Source organism: Xyrauchen texanus, chromosome 12 (assembly GCF_025860055.1).
Source record: "Xyrauchen texanus isolate HMW12.3.18 chromosome 12, RBS_HiC_50CHRs, whole genome shotgun sequence".
NCBI lineage: Eukaryota > Metazoa > Chordata > Actinopteri > Cypriniformes > Catostomidae > Xyrauchen > Xyrauchen texanus.
In genome coordinates, this window is record NC_068287.1 from 44,078,535 (window position 1) to 44,102,552 (window position 24,018).

The 24,018-nt window shown below is 41.3% G+C and overlaps 1 protein-coding gene across 1 annotated transcript in view; it reads left to right on the plus strand.

Moving 5' to 3' along the window:
* Nucleotides 1-24,018, plus strand: part of LOC127653187 (phospholipid-transporting ATPase ABCA3-like) — a 58,322-nt gene that overhangs the window by 11,308 nt on the left and 22,996 nt on the right. Inside the window, 11 exon segments of the mRNA XM_052139767.1 lie at nucleotides 527-654; nucleotides 5,003-5,168; nucleotides 8,868-9,127; nucleotides 10,688-10,804; nucleotides 10,887-11,007; nucleotides 13,217-13,390; nucleotides 13,480-13,661; nucleotides 18,585-18,731; nucleotides 18,883-19,012; nucleotides 20,136-20,290; nucleotides 20,493-20,648. Coding sequence (XP_051995727.1) covers nucleotides 527-654; nucleotides 5,003-5,168; nucleotides 8,868-9,127; nucleotides 10,688-10,804; nucleotides 10,887-11,007; nucleotides 13,217-13,390; nucleotides 13,480-13,661; nucleotides 18,585-18,731; nucleotides 18,883-19,012; nucleotides 20,136-20,290; nucleotides 20,493-20,648 — 1,736 coding nt within the window.

Below are 24,018 nucleotides of genomic sequence, written 5' to 3' on the forward strand. Positions count from 1 at the left end.
TATCGGTTTAATCTTCAGACTTTCTAAGCACCGAACTGATTGCATGTAAGAATACAATTAACTCGATTTTTACATTTGATGTATAAGTATGAGTGGTGTTTGTCTGTGCAACACACCACCACAATGCATGGTGTTATTAGCGGTTCTTAGCATGTTGATATATGGTTACTCTGGTGTTTGGGATGTCCCAAGTCATAAAAGCCCACCCTCAATTCTCGATGAAATTCTGGTCTTTATATCTGGCTCAGACTCCACCTTCATTTTAAGTCGAAGTGGGTTTTTATTGCCTGTTTTATAGTTCACCATTCAAAAATCATAAAGCCAATTGCATGGAAAAGTTCTAGCACACCTCTCTTTAACAAGCGGCATGATTAATGTCGCTTCATGTGCCAAAGTTGAATACTTAAGGGTTTGTTCAGATCACTAACCCTAAGCATGTGCAATAGTAATGCATATTATTAGTGATGCATACCCCTTTAATGACAGTATGAATGAACCTCATGTGTCTCTTTGTCTATTCTTTCAGTCCGTGGCTTTGAAACGGAAGAACAGTTTGAAGAGTTTGTGAAAACAGACCCTGCATCAGGAAAGATCTTGGCAGCTGTTGTCTTCGAACACTCTTTCACACATGAAGATGATCCACTTCCTCTACAGGTGAGTTGTCGCCCTGTCAGTAAACATTCAGACCGGACAGACCTGTGTTTTAACGGATGACAATTCCTTTAAACTGGCATTGAGTAAACGACATTTACCTGTTTACCTGTTCACTCAGATCAGCCTGTACGACTGCAGTGTACACATGATCGGTTCATCTAAACCTAAAAAAGCTGCGTTTATGACGCGACGCAACCAAAGTTAGACGCTCAAAGTGTCCGGCTGACGCTTATGTACGTAGACATGTCCTTAAAAAAGCCCTTATAATAAATCTATATATAGGCTTCATATATATATATATATATATACATGTGTATATACATATAGTGTATATATATGGATACAATAAGGTTCAATATGGAAATAAATATATTTAAAGTAAGTTGTGTCTATTATATTGCCTTCTAAAGCTACTTTTAGATTATCTAACTCGTCTGCCATAATAATTTAATGCATTTTAATAAAAAAAAAATATATAATTTAATCATTACATATTGAAGGCGATTAATTTGATTATCTTATCGGCATATCCTGCAATTAATTTGATTAAAAATGGTCATTTATAGACAGCCCTAAAAATGATCTATTTCTTATATATTGCTTAAAGGGAATGAAGCCTAATTTAGGACCATGAGGCTTTATTTTGATGATAATTATGCACATATTTCTCCCAAATTCTCATTACTGTAATACAAATGATAAGCTTTAGCATAGCACAGTATTAAAAATAATTTGGTCAGCTCACATTTTTATTTCATCAGAATAAATTAAATTCAGTACAACAAACACTAACATGATGTAACATGAACTGTAATTCACAAATATATCTTACAATTTAAATTATCATTATTGATCCACATTGCAATCATGAAAATGACATTTTTTACTGCAAACATTTATTTTCTGTCTCGTTTTCCTGTAAAACAATTTAAAAATATTGAAACGTCCTTAAAACAAGATGCATTTACTTGATAAACAAAATCGTTGTAAGATATAAAGACTCGTCTTTCAGAGAATATATCACGAATTAAGTTGACGTACACCCCCCCACCCCCCCCCGTCTTTCCCTGGGGAGAGACGTACCTTCCATCCCGTATGCCGGCAGGTCATTCCCGTCTACCTGGATGAGGGAGGGTACAAGGGGAGGGGAACAAATAAACGCTGTACCGGCGATCGTGCCAAATTAACAAAACATTTAAAAAAAGAGAGGGAAAGGCCAACACAGAGTGAGAGAGAGAGAAAAACCGCTTAATCGCCGGTTCTCCGATACGCTGTAGCTTGGTCCTCGGCCACTCCTCCACCCTCTAGTGGATGACAGCCACACCTCACCGGGCACATCGGATGCAGTCTTCCAGCCCCTGTCGGACGAAACGCCCTGCCGCGTTCTCGGGAAACAGACAGGGTCTCCCCCGCCCCTCCCACTCCAGGCGGTTAGCCGGGAGCCCCTCCTCGTTTGCGCTGGCAGCGGTCCTGACTGCTCCAGGTGGTCGGCTAGGAGCCCCTTCTCCCTTAGCGGTCGGCGGCCTTCGTCCGCTCTCAGGCGGCCGGGCTCCTCCATCCCCTGGCAGATGGCTGTGGCTACTCCGTTGGGGTGGATGGTAGTGGCGAGGACTCTACTACAGCCTCCTTCCCGGGTTTTGACACCAGTGTAAATGGATTAATGGAAAGGAGGAGGCGAGAACCGGCTTGACGATATAAATAATATTTTAATTTAAAACTCAACCAAAAAGACAAACACACACACAGGTGTCAGACAGCTGTCCGTAAATCTCTCTCTCTCTCTCTCTGTCGCACTGCCGTCTTCGGTCGGCCTTTATCCCTCTTGAGGGCTAATTAGCCTGATTAGGGGCCGGGTGTGCGGAATCATGACCCAGCCCGCCCTCCGCCCTGCCACATGTACGTATATATTGGTAAACAAGTCAAAAACTAGTTAAGTAATATATATTTTTTAACTGGTTTAAAAAACGATATCAGGCCGAACGGTTCTGAGCACGGTACGGAATTGCTACAGTTGCATTTCCACTTGAGCACGGTTCAGCACGGAACGATTATAAACCGTTCTTGGCACGGAATTCTTGGAACGATTATCTAACTGAACTCAAATGTTCCCAACCGTGCTGATGGAATGGCTTTAGTATTCATCACCAAGACTAATTCCACGTGTGTGTGTGTGTGTGTGTGTGTGTGTGTGTGTGTGTGTGAGCGTGTATTTATCACTTTGTGGGGACCAAATGTCCCCATAAGGATAGTAAAACCTGAAATTTTTGACCTTGTGGGGACATTTTGTCGGTCCCCATGAGGAAAACAGCTTATAAATCATACTAAATTATGTTTTTTGAAAATGTAAAAATGCAGAAAGTTTTCTGTGAGGGTTAGGTTTAGGGGTAGGGTTAGGTTTAGGGGATAGAATATAAAGTTTGTACAGTATAAAAACCATTATGTCTATGGAAAGTCCCCATAAAACATGGAAACACAACATGTGTGTGTGTGTGTGTGTGTGTGTGTGTGTGTGTGTGTGTGAGAGCATACTTGGCAATAAAGCTCATTCTGATTCTGCTTTAGTATGTGGCAACATATGTCGTCAAACAAAACTGTTTTCCACAGGAATAGAAAGTGCAATCTAATATAGCTGAAAGTAGCAGGCCATTAGCACTCCTGCCACAAACAATATTAATGTCTCAAGCGCCTGCTCATGTGTTTATCAACTCATTCTCATAGTTGAAGGCATTTTAGCAATGTACTTTCAAGCCTAATGGAGAGTCGAGGCCTGCTCTGGTTTTTATTCATCTCTCTTGATGAAAGTTCTCGTATCTCAGTCACGGGCCATGAGTTCTTTACAAGGTTTAATGAGTTTACCTCGACTCCATTGCAGGTCCTGCCTAAACGCCATTGGCGGGGTGTGGATGAAGAGAAGATATAGCTAATTGATACCATTTCCTATGAACTGTTCCCAGAAACATCAGCTTTGGCACACCTTTCTGTATCAAATATCCCGCATTGAGGTGATATATCTTGCTGTTTAACAATGGACTTTAGAGTATATGCCGAATTCAATTCGATGTGAGGCTGTGACAAGGCTGTGAGTTCTCAAAGTACGTCCGTTCAATCTCTTTGAGATCTTTGGGTTAAATGCTGCTTCAGCTATATTTTGTTAATAGTTTCTTTGTTCTTTTTTGTACATTATTGACTGTTCACTTGTCTTGAATAATTATTTGAGAACTTGAAACAGTGTTGACTATTTTGTTGTGGGATTGAAATTGGCATTGCGAATCATCAAATTGCTTTCAAATATGATCAAAATGGACATATACATATATCTGAAATATACCACATTTATCAGAGTTGAATCAAATTGCATCAAAATCTGAATTTAATCGAATCGAGAGCTTGGGAATCAGAATCCATATGGGAAATATGTATCGAGACCAGGCCCTATTTAAGTCAGATAAAATATTGCATATTCTGACCGAAGTCGATATTGAACCATATTTATAATTAACATTAACAGTAGGGAAGGAGGTATTGCCTCAAGTGAAGGAGTTCAAGTTCCTCGGGGTCTTGTTCACGAGTGAGGGGACAATGGAGCGGGAGGTTGGGTGGAGAATCGGGGCAGCGGGGGCGTTATTGCACTCGCTCTATCGCACCGTTGTCATGAAAAGAGAGCTGAGCCAGAAGGCAAAGCTCTCGATCTACCGGTCAATTTTTGTTCCTACCCTCACCTATGGTCATGAAGGTTGAGTCATGACTGAAAGAACTAGGTCACGAGTACAAGCGTCCGAAATGGGCTTCCTCAGAAGGGTGGCGGGCTTCTCCCTTAGAGATAGGGTGAGGAGCTCAGTCATCCGTGAGGAGCTCGGAGTAGAGCCGCTGCTCCTTTGCGTCGAAAGGAGTCAGTTGAAGTGGTTTGGGCATCTGGTAAGGATGCCCCCTGGGCGCCTCCCTAGGGAGGTGTTTCAGGCACGTCTAGCTGGGAGGAGGCCTCGGGGAAGACCCAGGATTAGGTGGAGAGATTACATCTCCACACTGGCCTGGGAACGCCTCGGGGTCCCCCAGTCAGAGCTGGTTAATGTGGCTCGGGATAGGGAAGTTTGGGGCCCCCTGCTGGAGCTGCTGCCCCCGCAACCCGACTTCGGATAAGCGGTTGAAGATGGATGGATGGATGGATGGATGGATGGATGGATGGATTAACAGTAGGGTTAATATGGTTCAAACCAGGCACAGAACAAACGTCAACAATTGCTATTGTGCCAGTGATCAAGATGATTCAAATCAGGATAATAAAGTTGTATTCCAAGTTACTTTGGATAAAATAATGTGCTATATAACTCTTCTTCTCATTGGTTGTCAGGTTGGCTATCATCTGCGCTTCACGTTCAGCCCCCGAAACGCTCCAGATCGCGAGAAATCAGAGCTCAACCCAAACAATGATCTGGACTGGCACACCCTCAGCCTGTTCCCCCTCTTCCAACTTCCCGGACCGCGAGAACAACATGAGCCACGTGGCGGCACACCAGGTGAGTCCACACTAATGCATTGTGGGAAATGTTTGATACGTGCATCTAGAAATAAAACCAGGATAAGCCACGGCTCATCAATTTCAAGTAATGGTTCGACGAACACAATTTTCCTTTAAATCAACATTTAAATCTATCAAATCAAACTTTCATGAGATTCATCACTACATGGATGTATTTTCAGTTTTAACTGTCTATTAAGCGTTGTATAATGCAATAATGCTTAATGGGTTATTCGTGAAAGTAATACAATCTTTTATATGACAAACTACCATGAAGAAGCAATTCTGCGTCTGTATATGCAGTTTTTTCATTTTGTTGTTTTTCTATGAAGACATGCGCCAGACCTTTTTACCCTGAAGCCCCCTCTACTTATTATATATATATAAGTCTACACATATATTATATCACTGCCATGGATGCACGCTCTCTTTCATCACGCTCTAATATTGTCTAGGCATCCCCTTGTGCCGCCAAATCAGCACCAACCCGCAATTGTACAGAGTGGTTATCCAAGTCGGTTCAAACCAGTCTGGCCATTCTCCGTTGATCTCTCTCATCAACAAGACATTTCCGTCCACAGAACTGCCCCGCACTGGATGTTTTTTTGTTTTTGGCACCATTCTGAGTAAAATGACTGTTGTGCGTGAAAATCTGAGGAGATCAGCTGTTACAGAAATACTCAAACCAGCCCGTCTGGCACCAACAATCATGGCACGCTCCAAATCACTGAGATCCCATATTTTCCCCATTCTGTACCATTGTGGTGAGAAGAATAGACATGATACTTCATACATTTCTACTGGTCTATTTCAGCCATACAGCAGCTTGGTGGTCTCCTTATAAAGCATCAACTAGGTTTGCCATTGTAAGAGGTTTTGCAGTCTTGCAGTGCGTGGTTATGGTGTTATTGGATTTTCATGACTATTGATGATCCAAGAAAAAGAAACTCAATAGCCCTTGTCCATGCAACAGCCAGCGCACCTGCGTTAGAAGCAGAATACGTTGGGTGCGCGTCATCCTCACGCAGTTGTGCAAAGAGGCTGTTATTGGTAGAGTGACATTTCATGTTTTTTTATTATTATTATTATTATGTTTGAGATTTTGCTCATCACGTTGAGTTAGACGAGGACTCTTAACATGCTGTTTACCGTTATCGCACATTTTATGGATTCAGCATTTTTATTTGACTGACTATTTTTGTCAGAATCTTGCGTGTGACTCCGCTTCAGCAGTGATTATATTCACAAGATTGCATTAATTGCTTAATTAAGTTACTTTACCTGTAAACACCATGTGGCAGGGCGGAGGGTGGGGCCGGGTCGTGATCCTACACACCAGGTCCCGTATTAGGCTAATTAAGCCTCTGTGAGGGATAAAGGTCCACTGCAGAGGATCGTGCGGGAGAGAGAGATCGTTTACGGATCGTTTGTGTTTGTGTCTTCTTTTAAGTTTACAATTAAACCATTATTTATAAACTTAAAAGACAACACAAACACACACATGAAGGACATGTCCGTAAATGATCTCTCTCTACCGCACGATCCTCTGCAGTGGACCTTTATCCCTCACGGAGGCTTAATTAGCCTAATACGGGACGGGGTGTGTAGGATCACGACCCAGCCCCGCCCTCGCCCCTGGCAGCTGTTCTCATGCTCCAGGCGGTCGCCAGTGAGCCCCTCCCCGCTCGCGGTCGGCGGTCTTAAACCCCGGCGCGTTTCATCGGCCGGTAGGCCACTCCTGCGCCCCTGGCAGCAGAGCCCCTTCTCCCCTCGCGGTCGGCGGCCATCGTTCTCTTCCAGGCGGCTGGGCTCCTCGTCCCCCGGGAGATGGCCGCGGCTGCTCCATTGGGGTGGACGGTAGTGGCGAGAACTTTACTACGGCTTATCCTTCCTTCTTCCCGGGTTTTCGGCACCAGTATAAAGGGATCAATGGAAAGGAGGAGGCGAGACCCGGCTTGATTAAGCATAAAAGTGTAAAAAGCAGTTAAAACATTGGTAAAAACGATCAAGTGCACCTACGTTCGTAAAAAACAACCATAACACCAAACCGTGTCGACGGACACTGTCTAGTGCGCACCAAAAGTGTGAATGTGCCCTTTCTTGTCAGCTTAAATGCGCACATGTGCTGCAAAACTCATTTTTTGTATAGTCAGTTTAGCTTTAAGCTCACACAATTGCCTTTCCCGTCTTTTGGGATGAGACGTTAAACTGAGGTCCTGACTCTATGTGGCCATTCAAAATCCCAGGGCACTTCTCGTAAAAGAGTAGGGGTATAACCCCGGTGTCCTGGCCAAATTCTCCCCATTGGCCCCTATCTATCATGGCCTCCTAATAATCTCCATCCCTGAATTGGCTACATCACTCTACTCTCTCCTCTCCACCAATAGCTGGTGTGTGGTGGGCGTTCTGGCGCACTGTGGCTGCCGTCGCATCATCCAGGTGGATGCTGCACACTGGTGATGGTTGAGGAGATTCCCCTATACTATGTGGAGTACTTTGAGTGCCTAGAAAAGCGCTATATAAAATATAAAGAATTATTATTATTAATGAATTGTACTAGTACATTAAAACATACTACCGTCTAATAAGAACTAGCAATGTCTTCACTGGCCTTTGTTTTCTTCCCTGAACAACTCCCCTGATTTTTCCACTCGTTTGGTTAGCGTCATAAAACCGGCCTGTTCGCTCTCCTCTGCTTCCTTAATAATCTCTTCCTGTACTTGAGGGTTCCCATGACAGTGCTAGCTATTGATTAGGAAGTGATTCGGATTCGCTCTGTCCGACAACCCACAATGCTGCCAGCAGCTTCAAAACGCCTGCAGTGGTTCTGTTATTAATCGTCAACCCTACGTTAACGTTGAACTCATGTTTGATCTTGTTTGATGATGGTCAAACTCCATTTTTGGCAAGCTGCAACAAATTATAGCATGATCTCTGCTTCCACGACTACTTTGATCTTCAATTAATTGCATCTTAGTGGCTTAATATTGAAAGTGCAAAACTGCACAGCAAGTATTTTGGTCTCCAAAGGCCATTATGGTTGAAAAGCAATCAGGAGAAGTGTGGATTTTTAAGATGCAGGAAGTTTTATTTCCAAAAGCTCATTAGAAAACGCTCTTCTATTTGTTCAATTTAATTCAAATGCTGTGTGTTGATGCCTGTTTGTAAAATGTTGACACTAGCTGTGTTTCAAACATTAGACGTAGCACCGCGAATACAATAGAGCACGGGTTCTCAAGACACGTTCTTTAAAAGTTGAAGTTCTTATTAAGGTGTCTAAAAAGATGCTGCGCTCATGCGCAAGAGGCTGAGAATATGACTATGGACAAAGACATCCGTCTAGCAAACGTTTACACTGAAAAGTCATTGAGAAATAGCGCAGATGGATGCAAAAACACGTTCTGTGGACTCCTTCTAAGGGGCTGTTCACACCGAACTCACTTTTGCATCCGTCTACGGTGTTTCTCCATTATTTTTGCACCGTTGCGCCTTATCTCGTCGTTTTTCCACTGTTTAAAAAAAAACATAAAAAAAAAAAGAACTTTAACTTTTCAAATTTGTCTCGAGAATTCTATTCGCTGCATCTGGCTCATGAGGCAACATTCTAAAATGGAACCTCATAAGTGACTGATTTGAAAACGCTCCACATGGACATTTTGTCACAAATCACTGTGATTTATTTCGTGTCTCTGGACAGGATATTTCCGCGAGGGTTTCCTGCAGGTGCAGCACGCGGTGGACAGAGGCATCATGAAGGCGTACAACAGCACGGCAGCGTCAGCCCTCTTCGAACATACCCGAGTGCATCTGTCCCGTTTCCCATACCCAGCGTTCATCTACGACGTCTTCATCCTGGCTATCCAAAACCAGCTTCCCCTGCTGCTCGTGCTCAGCTTCACCTACACGTCTCTGAACATCATTCGTGCTGTGGTACAGGAAAAGGAGAGAAAACTCAAGGTGTGTATGTGTCTTGAGAACAACATTGAAGGGATCGTTCACCCAAAAATGAAGCTTCTGTCATTTATTCATTCTCTTATCGTGACTTTCTTTTTATTCTGTGGTGATCCTTTCTCTGCGTGTTGAGGGAACAGGTTTGGTGTAATGTGTGTCAATAATGTCTCTTTTAATACCCTTTCTGTTCTTTACAGTCAGTTGTTTATCAAAGACAATAAAAAGAAGGATTTGATAGAGGAATCGTGCGACTCAACTCTCAACCAAAACACTTTTTATATATTTTTTTTCCAACTAAAGCAATAAAAACTAATGATAAAATATAATTTGTAAAATTAATATATATATATTTTTTGTCTTGTGTGCAAGGAGCATTACATTTTTACAGTTTGTAATTTAATATATGCAATTTCAAAAAACTTAAAATTTATTGATGTAATTCATGAAATTTGTACATTTAAAAAAAATATATATTTTCATGATAAATATTAAATGTAATTTTTTTTTATTCAAATACATTTTTTTTAATGTATTTTTTTATTTAACCAAAATGATGAAAAACTTTTGATAAAATAAAATTTGTAAAATTTATATTTTTTAAATGTACGTAATGTAAGTTAGAGGGTCCCCTGCATAATTTCCAGCATTAGCTGAGAGATCATGTATTTCGTATGTAAGCAAAATGGACATTTATAACTGAAAATACCCAAATTAATCCAAATCGAATGGTAAAATCTGTATCAATATCTCTAGTCTTTGACTGTTGCGCCGTGTCGTGCTGTTTTTCTGGGGTTTTTTGCCTCGCGCAAGTAAAATTGCATTTTTATTGTCAATTTATAATATGCAATATAAAATATGCTATTTCAAGACATTATATTTATTGATAGAATACATGGATAAATGCTAACACGTGTGGAGGCTTCACGCCATCCACCACGCCATCCACGCACAACTCAACACGCAACCCACCGAGAACGAACCACATTATAGCGACCACGAGGAGGTTACCCCGTGTGACTCGACCTTCCCTAGCAACCAGACCAATTTGGTTGCTTAGGAGACCTGGCTGGAGTCACTCAGAATGCACTGGGATTTGAACTAGCGAACTTTTGGAGGGGTAGCCAGCGTCTTTACCACTGAGCTACCAGTGGCTACCACACCTGAAGTCACAAGTTCAAATCCAGGGCGTGCTGAGTGACTCCAGCCAGGTCTCCTAAGCAACCAAATTGGCCTGGTTGCTAGGGAGGGTAGAGTCACATGGGGTAACCTCCTCGTGGTCGTCTTGAGTGGTTCTCGCTCTCAATGGGGCATGTGGTGAGGTGTGTGTGGATCGTGGAGAGTAGCATGAGCCTCCACATGCTGTGAGTCTCCGTGGTGTCATGCACTACGAGTCACGGATTGACGGTCTCAGAAGCTGCAACTGAGACTTGTCCTCCGCCACCCGGATTGCGGTGAGTAACAGCGCCACCATGAGGAACTACTGAGTAGCGGGATCTGGGCATTCCAAATTGGGGAGAAAAGAAAATACCCCCTCCCCCCCTTGACCATGTCATGTGTATTTTTCAGGAGTACATGCGGATGATGGGTCTCAGTAACTGGCTACACTGGAGCGCCTGGTTCCTCATGTTTTTCCTCTTCCTCTCCATCTCCATCTTCTTCATCACTCTCCTCATCTGTGTCAAGGTGAGCTAAACCGTTTGTTTTACAGAATACTATTTGGCCCCTGAATGTGAATAAAACCATGTGTGTTTTTTTGTGTTAACAGGTGAGTCCCAACGGAGCGGTTTTGACGTACAGTGACCCAACGCTGGTGTTTGTCTTCCTGCTGGTGTTTGCCGTGTCCACCATCAACTTCAGCTTCATGATCAGTGTGCTCTTTTCCAGAGGTGTGTTCCAGGTCGACTCCATCAGCGTGTCATTTCTCCTTTTATTATGGAGCGCGAGTGTCTATAAAGCATGACGTTTAATTGATATAATGGCCGACCTTTTTTCTCCTGAGCAAAATGCATTTCCATCCATTCCCTGACCGTCTACTGCATATTGCACGCAAAACTGGAAAATATCAAAGGTCTGGCTATGCAGATCTCCAGCATAATGGTAATTCTGCACTGTGTTCTGTGTAATGATCCGTGCACACTCATTTCTTCATTTTCACTTTCTTTTCTCATCCAGATAAAAACCTTAGATTACCTCACATGCCCATTCGTAAAAGCAGGAGAAAACCTCCAGGTTGTTCCAATTACCTCACAAGTATAGTGACCCTTTGGGATGTTTGAAAGGCTTTTTTTGGGTTGCATTTGACTAGTGCTTGTGTGCACGCCGGACCTCCACATACCTGTTATGAAGCGGCTTGGCTGCTTCTAAGGGGATCCATTGAGATTCATCGAGCTTCAACAGTTCGCTCTTGATGGGAAGTAAAAATAGCAAATCAAACATGTGCCAGTGTGCCATTCAGTTTTAGGGTGGTATTGTTGGTCACTTTTTTCCACCCATGTTTACCCGGAGACCTTTTCTCAGGAGAAAAAGCTTTTGATTAAAGGAATAGTTCATTAAAAAGTGAAGGTTTCGTCATCATGTATGCACCCACGTGTTAATCCACTCCTGTAAGATACAGTATAGTTACAAATCCAAAACTTTAGATGATTCAGGACAATCTTATTTGTCTTACTGCACGGCAAGGTCACATGTCTCCGGTTCAACAGCCTTCTTTTCCTAATCCCACAGAGATTTGTCCCCTGTCAGGTTTATAGAGGCTGAAAATGGGCCTTAATCAGCACATCCTGCTCCACCAGCCCAGCAAATGACATGCTGTTGAGTCTGAAGTGCTTCTCAGCATCTCTTTGTCCCATTGAGATGTGAATGTAAAAATGGCACAATGTGTGATTTTCGTCCATTTGTTGAACAGCAGTGACACACTATGCTCCAATCATCTTGCTCTCATCTCTTTTTTTGTGTTTGCTGGGAAGGAGATTCAAGGCTGTGTATAGAAGACCCGTACTGCTCTTACATGAAGCATTTTCTCATAATAGACCTGACCGCACTCGCACACCATGTACATGTTATTACATTTCTGCCCTTCAGTCTCCAAATGGAGTGGTGTGTGAATGTGAGGGTGCATGTCCAGGTCACAGTGTACCACAAAATAAAAAAATATATATATTTCACTTTACAAAATAAGCACGTTTTTATGCTCATTAAACGTTATTTGCATTGTGACATACTTTTTTATCACATTTCCTTCCCAAAGGGTTCACTGTAATTATTTTTAGATGTTTTACTTTTTGGATTTCGGATTTGGAATTGGTGATTCCCATTCCCGCTTTTCTTACAAAACACTGTAGTAAAGGGGGTCTGGGTAGCTCAGCGAGTAAAGACATTGACTATCACACCTGGTGTCATGAGTTCGAATCCAGGGCGTGCTGAGTGACTCCAGCCAGATCTCCTTAGCAACCAAATTCGCCAGTTGCTGGGGAGGGAAGAGTCACATTGGGTAACCTCCCCTTGGTCGCTACAATGTGGTTCTGACTCTCGGTGGGGCGCGTGGAAGCCGCGGAGAATAGCGTGAAGCCTTCACACGCGCTCAACAAGCCACGTGAGCTCAACAAGACGCGCTGATTGACGGTCTCAGACGCGGAGGCAACTGAGATTCGTCCTCCGCCACCACGATTGAGGCGAGTCACTACGCCACCACGAGGACTTAGAGCGCATTGGGAATTGGGCATTCCAAACTGGGGTGATAAATATACTTTATATATATTATTTATATATTACTGAAATCTAATTACGGTAAGTGTAATACAATTTTAAGACAGTATAACAAACGCTATCGTGATGGAATTTATAATTACAAAAAAAAATTATAATATAGAAAATCTTATAAAAATTTTAATTTTCTTCATAAGATTGAATTTCACATTTTCAATTTTTTTTTTCTTTTGATTAGGGGGTGAAATATACCCCCTTTCCTGACAGGTTTTCTTGACCGCTTTCGAGAGACTCACCTGTAAAGTTCTTGGTGCGGATGCGCATGTTTGAGTCATTTGCCTACATTTCAGGTCAAATGTAAACAATTATTCCTTTCATTCCCTCCTGTAGCGAATGTGGCCGCAGCGGCGGGCGGGTTCATCTACTTTATGAGTTACCTGCCGTATCTTTTCCTGTGGCCTCGCTATGACCTGCTGTCACACGCACAGAAAGTATCCGCCTGCCTCATATCCAATGTGGCCATGGCAATGGGAGCACAGCTTATCGGCATGTTTGAGGGCAAAGGTCAGGGATCAAACAAAACTTGACACTTGTTTTAAGCCACAATGTTGTGGAAAAAGGAGGTTGACAATCATGTCTCATATTGTCTTCAGGTACTGGGATCCAGTGGCATAATCTGTTTGACTCGGTGACTGTGGACGATGACTTCTCCCTAGCTCAGGTGCTCGGTCTCCTGCTGTTGGATGCCTTGCTGTATGGTCTTGTCGCCTGGTATGTGGAGGCTGTGTTTCCTGGAGAGTATGGAGTCCCTCTTCCATGGTACTTCTTCATTCTGGTACGTGTCACCTACGTATACATTGTCTGTTGCATACTGTCTCAGAACAGTATGGCATCTGTACAGACCGTCTGATGCATATTGTACACAAAAATAGCTAGAACTGGATCAAATGGGCAGTTCCTATAGGACTGGTTGATTTAATGTAATTTCAAGGATTCAGGGGGCTTAATACAATAGCTGCTTTTTCACCATCGGGCCAGTGCGAGCCAGGTCTATCAACTGGTCAGCTAGGGCCAGTGGCCTTGGACCTCGAGCCGCGAGACCAGAATCGATCTGCATTCGTACCATCGGGCCAATAGCCCACAGCATTGCACCAAAACCCGCCCTTAATACACCACCTTAGTGCTAATGTCACACACCCCGCCCATTTCACAATCAAGAGTGAAGCTCAAGTTGAGGTACCAGACTCTGGAGACTAGTTAGCCCTTGAAATGAACAATGTGGAGACTGAAGCTGCTGTTTGTTTGCTTTTTTGGTCTTTGCTTGGTGGAAAGCGAGACCCGACTCAACAAAATTCCACCTTTGACATTGACCCCACCTCAATCCCCAGTTGGCCTTTGGCCCAAGACCAATCAGTGGCCCAAAGATGCCTTGCCGTTGGCCCTGAGGAGGCATGAAGCCCTGGAAGTGACAGTGGAAACACAACCGGCCCGGGCGCACACCAGCTCACCCACATATGGCCGATATTAGAAACCTAGCTAATGACTGCTTCTGTGCTGGATTTGCCATATTATGGCAGATTCATGGTATTGAATGAGGCACTTCGTGGCAAGCAAACCAGTTGGGCACAACTGTATATTCCGCTTCATTTCAGGTTTTACCTGCCCCTTAACATCAGGTAAACAATTGGCAGAAAGATGGCCCACAGAAAGAACTTTCCATGGTTTGAGGTCATGGGCAGTGTGCTGGGACATCATCCCGCTGTTAGTGGAGAGACCACTTAGGACACCATGGCAGTTACAGTCAGTGAGTTGTCAGTGCTAACCTATCTTGCTTGCTAGCTAATGTTTACAAATGATAAAAACTCGATATTCTAGATAACATGATACCTCAGCTTGAGTTTCCCACTTGCTTGTGACATTGGCAACAGGGTGTGTGACATTGGCGGCAGGGTGTGTGACATTGGCAGCAGGGTGTGTGACATTGGCGGCAGGGTGTGTGACATTGGCAACAGGGTGTGTGACATTGGCACCAGGGTGGTGTGTTAAAGGTGGGTTTTCTTGCAACGCTGTGGGCTATTGGCCCGATGGTGGGAACACAGATCGATTTTGGTCTCGCAGCTCAAGGTCCGAGGCTATTGGCCCTGGCTCACACCGGCCCGATAGTGGAAAAGCTTCTATTAGCGACTCCAGGTGTATTGAAAATACATGTATTATATGCAAGTAGCAGTTCAAATACTAGTTCAAATACCAGGGCGTGCTGAGTGACTCCAGCCGGGTCTCGTAAGCAACCAAATTGGTCCGGTTGCTAGGGAGGGAAGAGTCACATGGGGTACTGTAGTACAGGGGGCCTGGGTAGCTCAGCGAGTAAAGACACTGACTATCACCCCTGGAGTCAGGAGTTCGAATCCAGGGCGTGCTGAGTGACTCCAGCCAGGTCTCCTTAGCAACCAAATTGGCCCAGTTGCTAGGGAGGGAAGAGTCACATGGGGTAACCTCTTTGTGGTCACTATAATGTGGTTCTCGCTCTCGGTGGGGCGTGTGGTGAGTTGTGCGTGGATGCTGCGTTGGATGGCATGAGCCCTCCACATGCGCTATATCACCACGGTAATGCGCACAACAAGCCACGTGATAAGATGCGCGTGTTGACGGTCTCAGACGCGGAGGCAACTGAGATTCGTCCTCCGCCACCCGGATTGAGGTGGGTCACTACGCCACCACGAGGTCTTAGAGCGCATTGGGAATTGGCCGTTCCAGTCAAACAGTCAAAAGTGTAGCGACGTGAGACTCCTTCAGAACAGCAAAGTTGTCACAACCACTTCATGTTTCTGTCCACGAGGGTGTTGTGTTTGTCACTTCTCATTTTATCTTTAATCAGCATGTATGCATTGATTATTTCCTTAATCTAGCTTATTTGTATGATTACACTTCCTCATGCACGTCACATGGGTTTGTGCTTGCGAAACTAAGGTCAAAATAAGCTCCTTGTGAACTAAAGGGAAGATTGAAAAGTGTGTGAGAGTGAGAACCAACACAAGTGCATCTAGAGCGTGTCTCTCAGCTGGTACTCTCCTGACAAATGGACACATGAATGACAGGAAGCATTCGGTCTTACCAGGAAACCCTTGCTTATGTCATCAAGACGGCATTTACAAGCACAGGAAGTCTATACGTAACCTTATCTCCAGACTTAGAATTTGTACTGTCGGGTGTGGTGAAGAAAGGCATAAAGAATAGCTATTGTGCGTTTAGGACACCCATTGCGACAGTGGTTTAGTCACAGACTCGCTCACCAGTGGGGCGATGATAGAAATCCCGCTTGAGTGAAGAGTTGTTGCACAATGATGTCTGGCACCTTTACCCACAATGCATTCAAGAGCGGACTGAAGTGCTTCATTTACAATTCAGTCAGAAATGAAAATTCTGTCATCATTTACTCACCCTCATGTTTTTGCAAACCTATTTCTTTTTGTCATCCATTGAAAAGGTAATGGTCACAGAGGGTTAATTATTTTGGTGAACTGTCTCTTTAAGCCAGCAGCATGACCACAGTTTTGCTGTTTTGCATTAAACTCAAATGACAAGTGCTGTAATGTGTATATATATACTACATTTTTGCTAGGGTGTTTTGGGTAGTTAACTTACTGGTTACCCCCAAATCTGATATTTTGTTCTCTGTTTATGCCTTTAATATGCTTCTTTTTTGTTTCTGCAATTTTTAAAGTTTTTGTTATAGGGCAGTGTAGAGAGTCAGGAAAGCAGGGGATAGAGATGGGGGAAGGAGATAGGGACATGTCCCAGGCCGGAATCGAACCCGGGTCCCCGTGAGCCAACAGCTCGCATACGTGTCCTGGACGGATGCACTATTGTCTGCGCCACTCGCTCAAACGCCTTTAATGTTAAACTTTGGGGTTTTCCCCTGCCTAGTTAGTTACAGCTGTCTTCTGTGCACCAAAGTTTAACACCAACAAACAAATTCTGCAACTTGTTAAGGAGAGGTGTGCTATTGCTACTTTAAGCGATCAAACTTGCAATATTGTTTTTCTCCTGGCGGGCGAAAAAATGGGCAAAAAATCCTATAAACTTACATTTGAAGTAGGTATCTGAGCCATATCTAGTTTAGAAGACATTTATCATCAAGACATTATATATATATATATAATCTGATTTACATTACCGTTTAAAAGTTTAGGGTCACTTACTCATTCTTGATTTATACATTTTTTTCACATTTTAGAGTAATATTAAAGTCATTACAATTATGTAATAATAGAAATGAAACTATGGGAATAGTATATATATATATATTTAAGCAATATCACACTTGCAGTCGTGCTATATGACCCTACATCACCGTGCGTGCGTGCCAGCGAGCGAGTGTGGAGCAATTAGCGCGCTGCACTACGAACCTGGTGACCCGAGTTCGTTTCCCGCTCATGGCCAACACCAGTGACGATTACCTGAACCGGTCCCGGGCCTCCCCTAGGTCGACTCAGCCTAAAATGAGTACCTGGTGCGGTGTGTAAATATCGCCACTGGGGAGACAAAGGCGGTTGGGTGTGGTGCTGGCCACCCCCTCGTGTACCGTTCCGGCCTTCATAGGTGCTCGCTAACAGCACTTGCCCCTACAGTCTGTTAAGGCTAAACGGGGGATCTTTGTTTTTGTGAGAGCGAGAGCATGTGCAATCACCTGTTGCCACACCCAAGCAGAGATGCTGTCAGCTTTCTGAAGATCCGCTTTCTCACTGGAAAAATAAAGGGGTGTATTATATGCAAGTGGGGCCATTTCTTCCCATTTCACGGTAGTCGGTGCGCAAGAGTCTTTCACTATAGAAACCGCAAACTTCTCTGCCATTTTAAACAGTAGTTCCTCGCCAATGTGGAAACTCCAGTTAGAGGTAAACGCCTTGAGTTTGTGTAATCAATCAGTCTGTTGTGTCTCTCAGCTGTGATGAGCTGTAATGCTGAAGTTGTTCTTTTAAAGCCGTTTAAAGCTGTTTCCTAACATTTTTAGTGTAGTTTAGACAAGCGATCACGAAGAGCAGTTTTATAGACACTGGCTGACGCGGATTCACTTCATGTCACCTAACTGGCTCATATTACACACAGAAATTACCTTTTGCTGCCACCTGCTGGCTAACATATGTAATGTCAAAAAAAAAAAGACAAACAGTAGCTCTTAACACACCTGCACTGCTCTTACACTTTAGTTTAGAGTGAAGCGTCCGAGTGCTGATGGTGTCTGACCATGAGTGCTCATGGGACGTCTCTCGTCCAATCAGATTCGAGGACCGGAACTAACTGTTGTGTATATAAATATAATGTCTTAAAAATTGTCAAGTAATCCATCCATAAAGTAAAATACTGTATTATATTGCAATTTGAATCAATTTGAGTGTTTACAATATTTCAAATAATGTTTTTTATTTTGTCATTTATTTGAAGGTAAAAACATATGTGATAACTCTTAACAATAAGGTTCTTTTTTTTAACGTAAGTACATGCATTAGGTATCATGATGTGTTATTCAATGTAAAATACAATCTATTTGACACTTTAGATGTTAGTTCGTATTTGAACCTTATTGAAGTGTTACCAACTAAGATTAATAATTGTTGTAAAAGTATTGTAGATGTGCATTCAATTCATTGTTTTGTGTGGATTGCATTTTTAATGTATTTTCAAATAATACAAAAATGACTTTCACGTCATTGACACATATACAGTGTACATAACTTTTGCCCTTTCCATCTGCTCTCAGCCTTCATATTGGTGCAGCAGTCCTCGTGTGGCCCTGCTGAAAGAAAAGGAGGAAGAGGAGGATGCTGAGAAGGCGTTAAAGGGCGAGTTCATTGAAGAGGAGCCAGCTGGACTGGTTTCAGGGGTGAAGATCAAACACTTGGGAAAGGTACAGCAGGAACCGCGAGTGTGATCAACATTTAATATTATTAGATTTATAGCGGACAGAAGGTTCAAGTCACAAATATTGTGGACCGTTAAAATAAGAGACATCTCTAGATTCTGTTGAGAAGGTAAACATGTGGATCATTCTTTCACAGGTGTTCAAAGTGGGCAATAAATCCAAGGAGGCGGTGAAGAATTTAACACTCAACATGTTTGAAAGCCAGATCACCGTCTTACTGGGTCACAACGGTGCAGGCAAGACCACCACACTGTCTATGCTAACAGGTAAGAGACATTGGAGCACAGCAGTGTTCGGGAGGATCAAACTAAAAGTAGTGACAATATAAAATTAACTACATTTTTCAGTTGGGTCAAACATGGCTCAGCTGTTTTCAGAGTAGTGTAGCTTACCAATAATACAAATATGTTTTCCAAAAAGTAGCACAATATGTTTATGTTTTCACATTGTATTGTGCATGAGCATGTTTTTGTTGTTACATTTGAGGTCTTAGCGGATGTTTTTCTGAGGTCTTAGCGGATGTTTTTGTTGTTACATTTGAGGTCTTAGCGGATGTTTTTGTTGTTACATTTGAGGTCTTAGCGGATGTTTTTGTTGTTACATTTGAGGTCTTAGCGGATGTTTTTGTTGTTACATTTGAGGTCTTAGCGGATGTTTTTGTTGTTACATTTGAGGTCTTAGCGGATGTTTTTGTTGTTACATTTGAGGTCTTAGCGGATGTTTTTGTTGTTACATTTGAGGTCTTAGCGGATGTTTTTGTTGTTACATTTGAGGTCTTAGCGGATGTTTTTGTTGTTACATTTGAGGTCTTAGCGGATGTTTTTGTTGTTACATTTGAGGTCTTAGCGGATGTTTTTGTTGTTACATTTGAGGTCTTAGCGGATGTTTTTGTTGTTACATTTGAGGTCTTAGCGGATGTTTTTGTTGTTACATTTGAGGTATTAGCAGATGTTTTCGTTGTGTTACATGTGAGGTATTAGCAGATGTTTTTATTACATAATATTTGAGTTCTTTGCAGACGTTTCTGTTACGTTACGTTATCATTTATTTGGAGACATTTTCTGTGATGTTGTATTTGACTTCTTAGCAACCATTTTTGTTACGTTATAGTTTTTATGTAGCTTAATCAACTCTGGACATCGCACAACCTCAATGACTTATAACTGCTCCCAACTTATTGTACTCGGATAAATACTATCTACTTTTAGATAACAAGTACACACTCATTGTCTCATTGCTGAGTCCAGGTAAATGTTATCTTCTATAGTCAGCAGCTGTATTATTGATTCTCCTGCTAATGGTAAACAATGATAACAAAGATCAGTCAGTGATCACACAATTCAATCTCTTACCAGTAATGGTTCCTTTTTGTATTTTTATCCCTCTCAGGCCTTTTCCCGCCCAGCAGTGGTCGTGCATACATTAATGGTTATGACATTTGTCAGGATATGGCTCTGATCCGACGCAGTCTTGGACTGTGTCCACAGCACGATGTGCTGTTTGATAATCTCACTGTTCGAGAGCACTTGCTGTTCTATACACAGGTGAACACAGATCACATTCTGTTTACATTTACATCTATTAAACATGTTCACAAATCTCTGATATCCAAGTCTGTCAAGACCAAGTCTATGTGAAATCTTAAGTTTCTTAATTAAGTTCTCCAAGGCCTTGTTTGGACAGATTAGCCTGTTTTAATTTTCTCCCTGGCTAATTCCCTCTTTCTTTCATCTGTCCTCCCTTCAGCTGAAGGGTTACCCTCTTGAAAAGATCTCGGGCGAGGTGGACCGCATCATTGGGATACTTAGCCTGGAAGATAAGCGGAACGCTCGATCCAAGACCCTCTCTGGCGGGATGAAGAGAAAGCTTTCTATCGGCATCGCCCTCATTGGTGACTCTAAGGTCAGTCCACACAAACTTTGTTTAAACTAGACCACCATTTGTTTATCATTACTGTCCCGTTGTTTTTAATATGTGATGTTTTGCATTCTTAGCAGATGTTTTTGTTACGTTAAATATGCGTTCTTAGCAGACATTTTTGTTACGTTAAATATACGTTCTTAGCAGACGTTTTTGTTACGCTACATATGCGTTCTTAGCAGACGTTTTTGTTACGTTACATATACGTTCTTAGCAGACGTTTTTGTTACGCTACATATGCGTTCTTAGCAGACGTTTTTGTTACGTTAAATATACGTTCTTAGCAGACGTTTTTGTTACGTTACATATGCATTCTTAGCAGACGCTTTTGTTACGTTACATATGCGTTCTTAGCAGATGTTTTTGTTATGTTAATTATACGATCTTAGCAGACGTTTTTGTTACGTTACATATACGTTCTTAGCAGAGGTTTTTGTTACGTTAATTATACGATCTTAGCAGACGTTTTTGTTACGTTAAATATACGATCTTAGCAGACGTTTTTGTTACGTTAAATATACGTTCTTAGCAGATGTTTTTGTTACGCTACATATGCGTTCTTAACAGACGTTTTTGTTACGTTAAATATACGATCTTAGCAGACGTTTTTGTTACGTTAAATATACGTTCTTAGCAGATGTTTTTGTTACGCTACATATGCGTTCTTAACAGACGTTTTTGTTACGTTACATATGCGTTCTTAGCAGACGTTTTTGTTACGTTAAATATACGATCTTAGCAGACGTTTTTGTTACGTTACATATGCGTTCTTAGCAGATGTTTTTGTTACGTTAATTATACGATCTTAGCAGACGTTTTTGTTACGTTACATATGCGTTCTTAGCAGATGTTTTTGTTACGTTAATTATACGATCTTAGCAGACGTTTTTGTTACGTTACATATGCGATCTTAGCAGATGTTTTTGTTACGTTAATTATACGATCTTAGCAGACGTTTTTGTTACGTTAAATATACGTTCTTAGCAGACGTTTTTGTTACGTTAATTATACGATCTTAGCAGACGTTTTAGTTACGTTAAATATACGTTCTTAGCAGACATTTTTGTTACGTTAATTATACGATCTTAGCAGACGTTTTTGTTACGTTAAATATACGTTCTTAGCAGACGTTTTTGTTACGTTAATTATACGTTCTTAGCTGAGGTTTTTGTTACGTTAATTATACGTTCTTAGCAGAGGTTTTTGTTACGTTAATTATACGTTCTTAGCAGACGTTTTTGTTACGTTAAATATACGATCTTAGCAGAGGTTTTTGTTACGTTAAATATACGTTCTTAGCAGATGTTTTTGTTACGTTAAATATACGTTCTTAGCAGAGGTTTTTGTTACGTTAATTATACGTTCTTAGCAGACGCTTTTGTTACGTTAATTATACGTTCTTAGCAGAGGTTTTTGTTACGTTAAATATACGATCTTAGCAGAAGTTTTTGTTACGTTAAATATACGTTCTTAGCAGACGCTTTTGTTACGTTAAATATACGTTCTTAGCAGACGTTTTTGTTACGTTAATTATACGATCTTAGCAGACGTTTTAGTTACGTTAAATATACGTTCTTAGCAGACATTTTTGTTACGTTAATTATACGATCTTAGCAGACGCTTTTGTTACGTTAAATATACGTTCTTAGCAGACGTTTTTGTTACGTTAATTATACGTTCTTAGCTGAGGTTTTTGTTACGTTAATTATACGTTCTTAGCAGAGGTTTTTGTTACGTTAATTATACGTTCTTAGCAGACGTTTTTGTTACGTTAAATATACGATCTTAGCAGAGGTTTTTGTTACGTTAAATATACGTTCTTAGCAGATGTTTTTGTTACGTTAATTATACGTTCTTAGCAGAGGTTTTTGTTACGTTAATTTTACGTTCTTAGCAGACGTTTTTGTTACGTTAATTTTACGTTCTTAGCAGACGTTTTTGTTACGTTAATTATACGTTCTTAGCAGAGGTTTTTGTTACGTTAAATATACGATCTTAGCAGACGTTTTTGTTACGTTAAATATACGTTCTTAGCAGACGTTTTTGTTACGTTAAATATACGTTCTTAGCAGACGTTTTTGTTACGTTAAATATACGTTCTTAGCAGACATTTTTGTTACGTTAATTATACGATCTTAGCAGACGTTTTTGTTACGTTAAATATACGTTCTTAGCAGACGTTTTTGTTACGTTAATTATACGTTCTTAGCTGAGGTTTTTGTTACGTTAATTATACGTTCTTAGCAGAGGTTTTTGTTACGTTAATTATACGTTCTTAGCAGACGTTTTTGTTACGTTAAATATACGATCTTAGCAGAGGTTTTTGTTACGTTAAATATACGTTCTTAGCAGATGTTTTTGTTACGTTAAATATACGTTCTTAGCAGAGGTTTTTGTTACGTTAATTATACGTTCTTAGCAGACGTTTTTGTTACGTTAATTATACGTTCTTAGCAGAGGTTTTTGTTACGTTAAATATACGATCTTAGCAGAAGTTTTTGTTACGTTAAATATACGTTCTTAGCAGACGTTTTTGTTACGTTAAATATACGTTCTTAGCAGACGTTTTTGTTACGTTAATTATACGATCTTAGCAGACGTTTTAGTTACGTTAAATATACGTTCTTAGCAGACATTTTTGTTACGTTAATTATACGATCTTAGCAGACGTTTTTGTTACGTTAAATATACGTTCTTAGCAGACGTTTTTGTTACGTTAATTATACGTTCTTAGCTGAGGTTTTTGTTACGTTAATTATACGTTCTTAGCAGAGGTTTTTGTTACGTTAATTATACGTTCTTAGCAGACGCTTTTGTTACGTTAAATATACGATCTTAGCAGAGGTTTTTGTTACGTTAAATATACGTTCTTAGCAGATGTTTTTGTTACGTTAATTATACGTTCTTAGCAGAGGTTTTTGTTACGTTAATTTTACGTTCTTAGCAGACGTTTTTGTTACGTTAATTTTACGTTCTTAGCAGACGTTTTTGTTACGTTAATTATACGTTCTTAGCAGAGGTTTTTGTTACGTTAAATATACGATCTTAGCAGACGTTTTTGTTACGTTAAATATACGTTCTTAGCAGACGTTTTTGTTACGTTAAATATACGTTCTTAGCAGACGTTTTTGTTACGTTAAATATACGTTCTTAGCAGACGTTTTTGTTACGTTAAATATACGTTCTTAGCAGATGTTTTTGTTACGTTAATTATACGTTCTTAGCAGAGGTTTTTGTTACGTTAATTATACGTTCTTAGCAGACGTTTTTGTTACGTTAATTATACGTTCTTAGCAGACGTTTTTGTTACGTTAAATATACGTTCTTAGCAGACGTTTTTGTTACGTTAAAT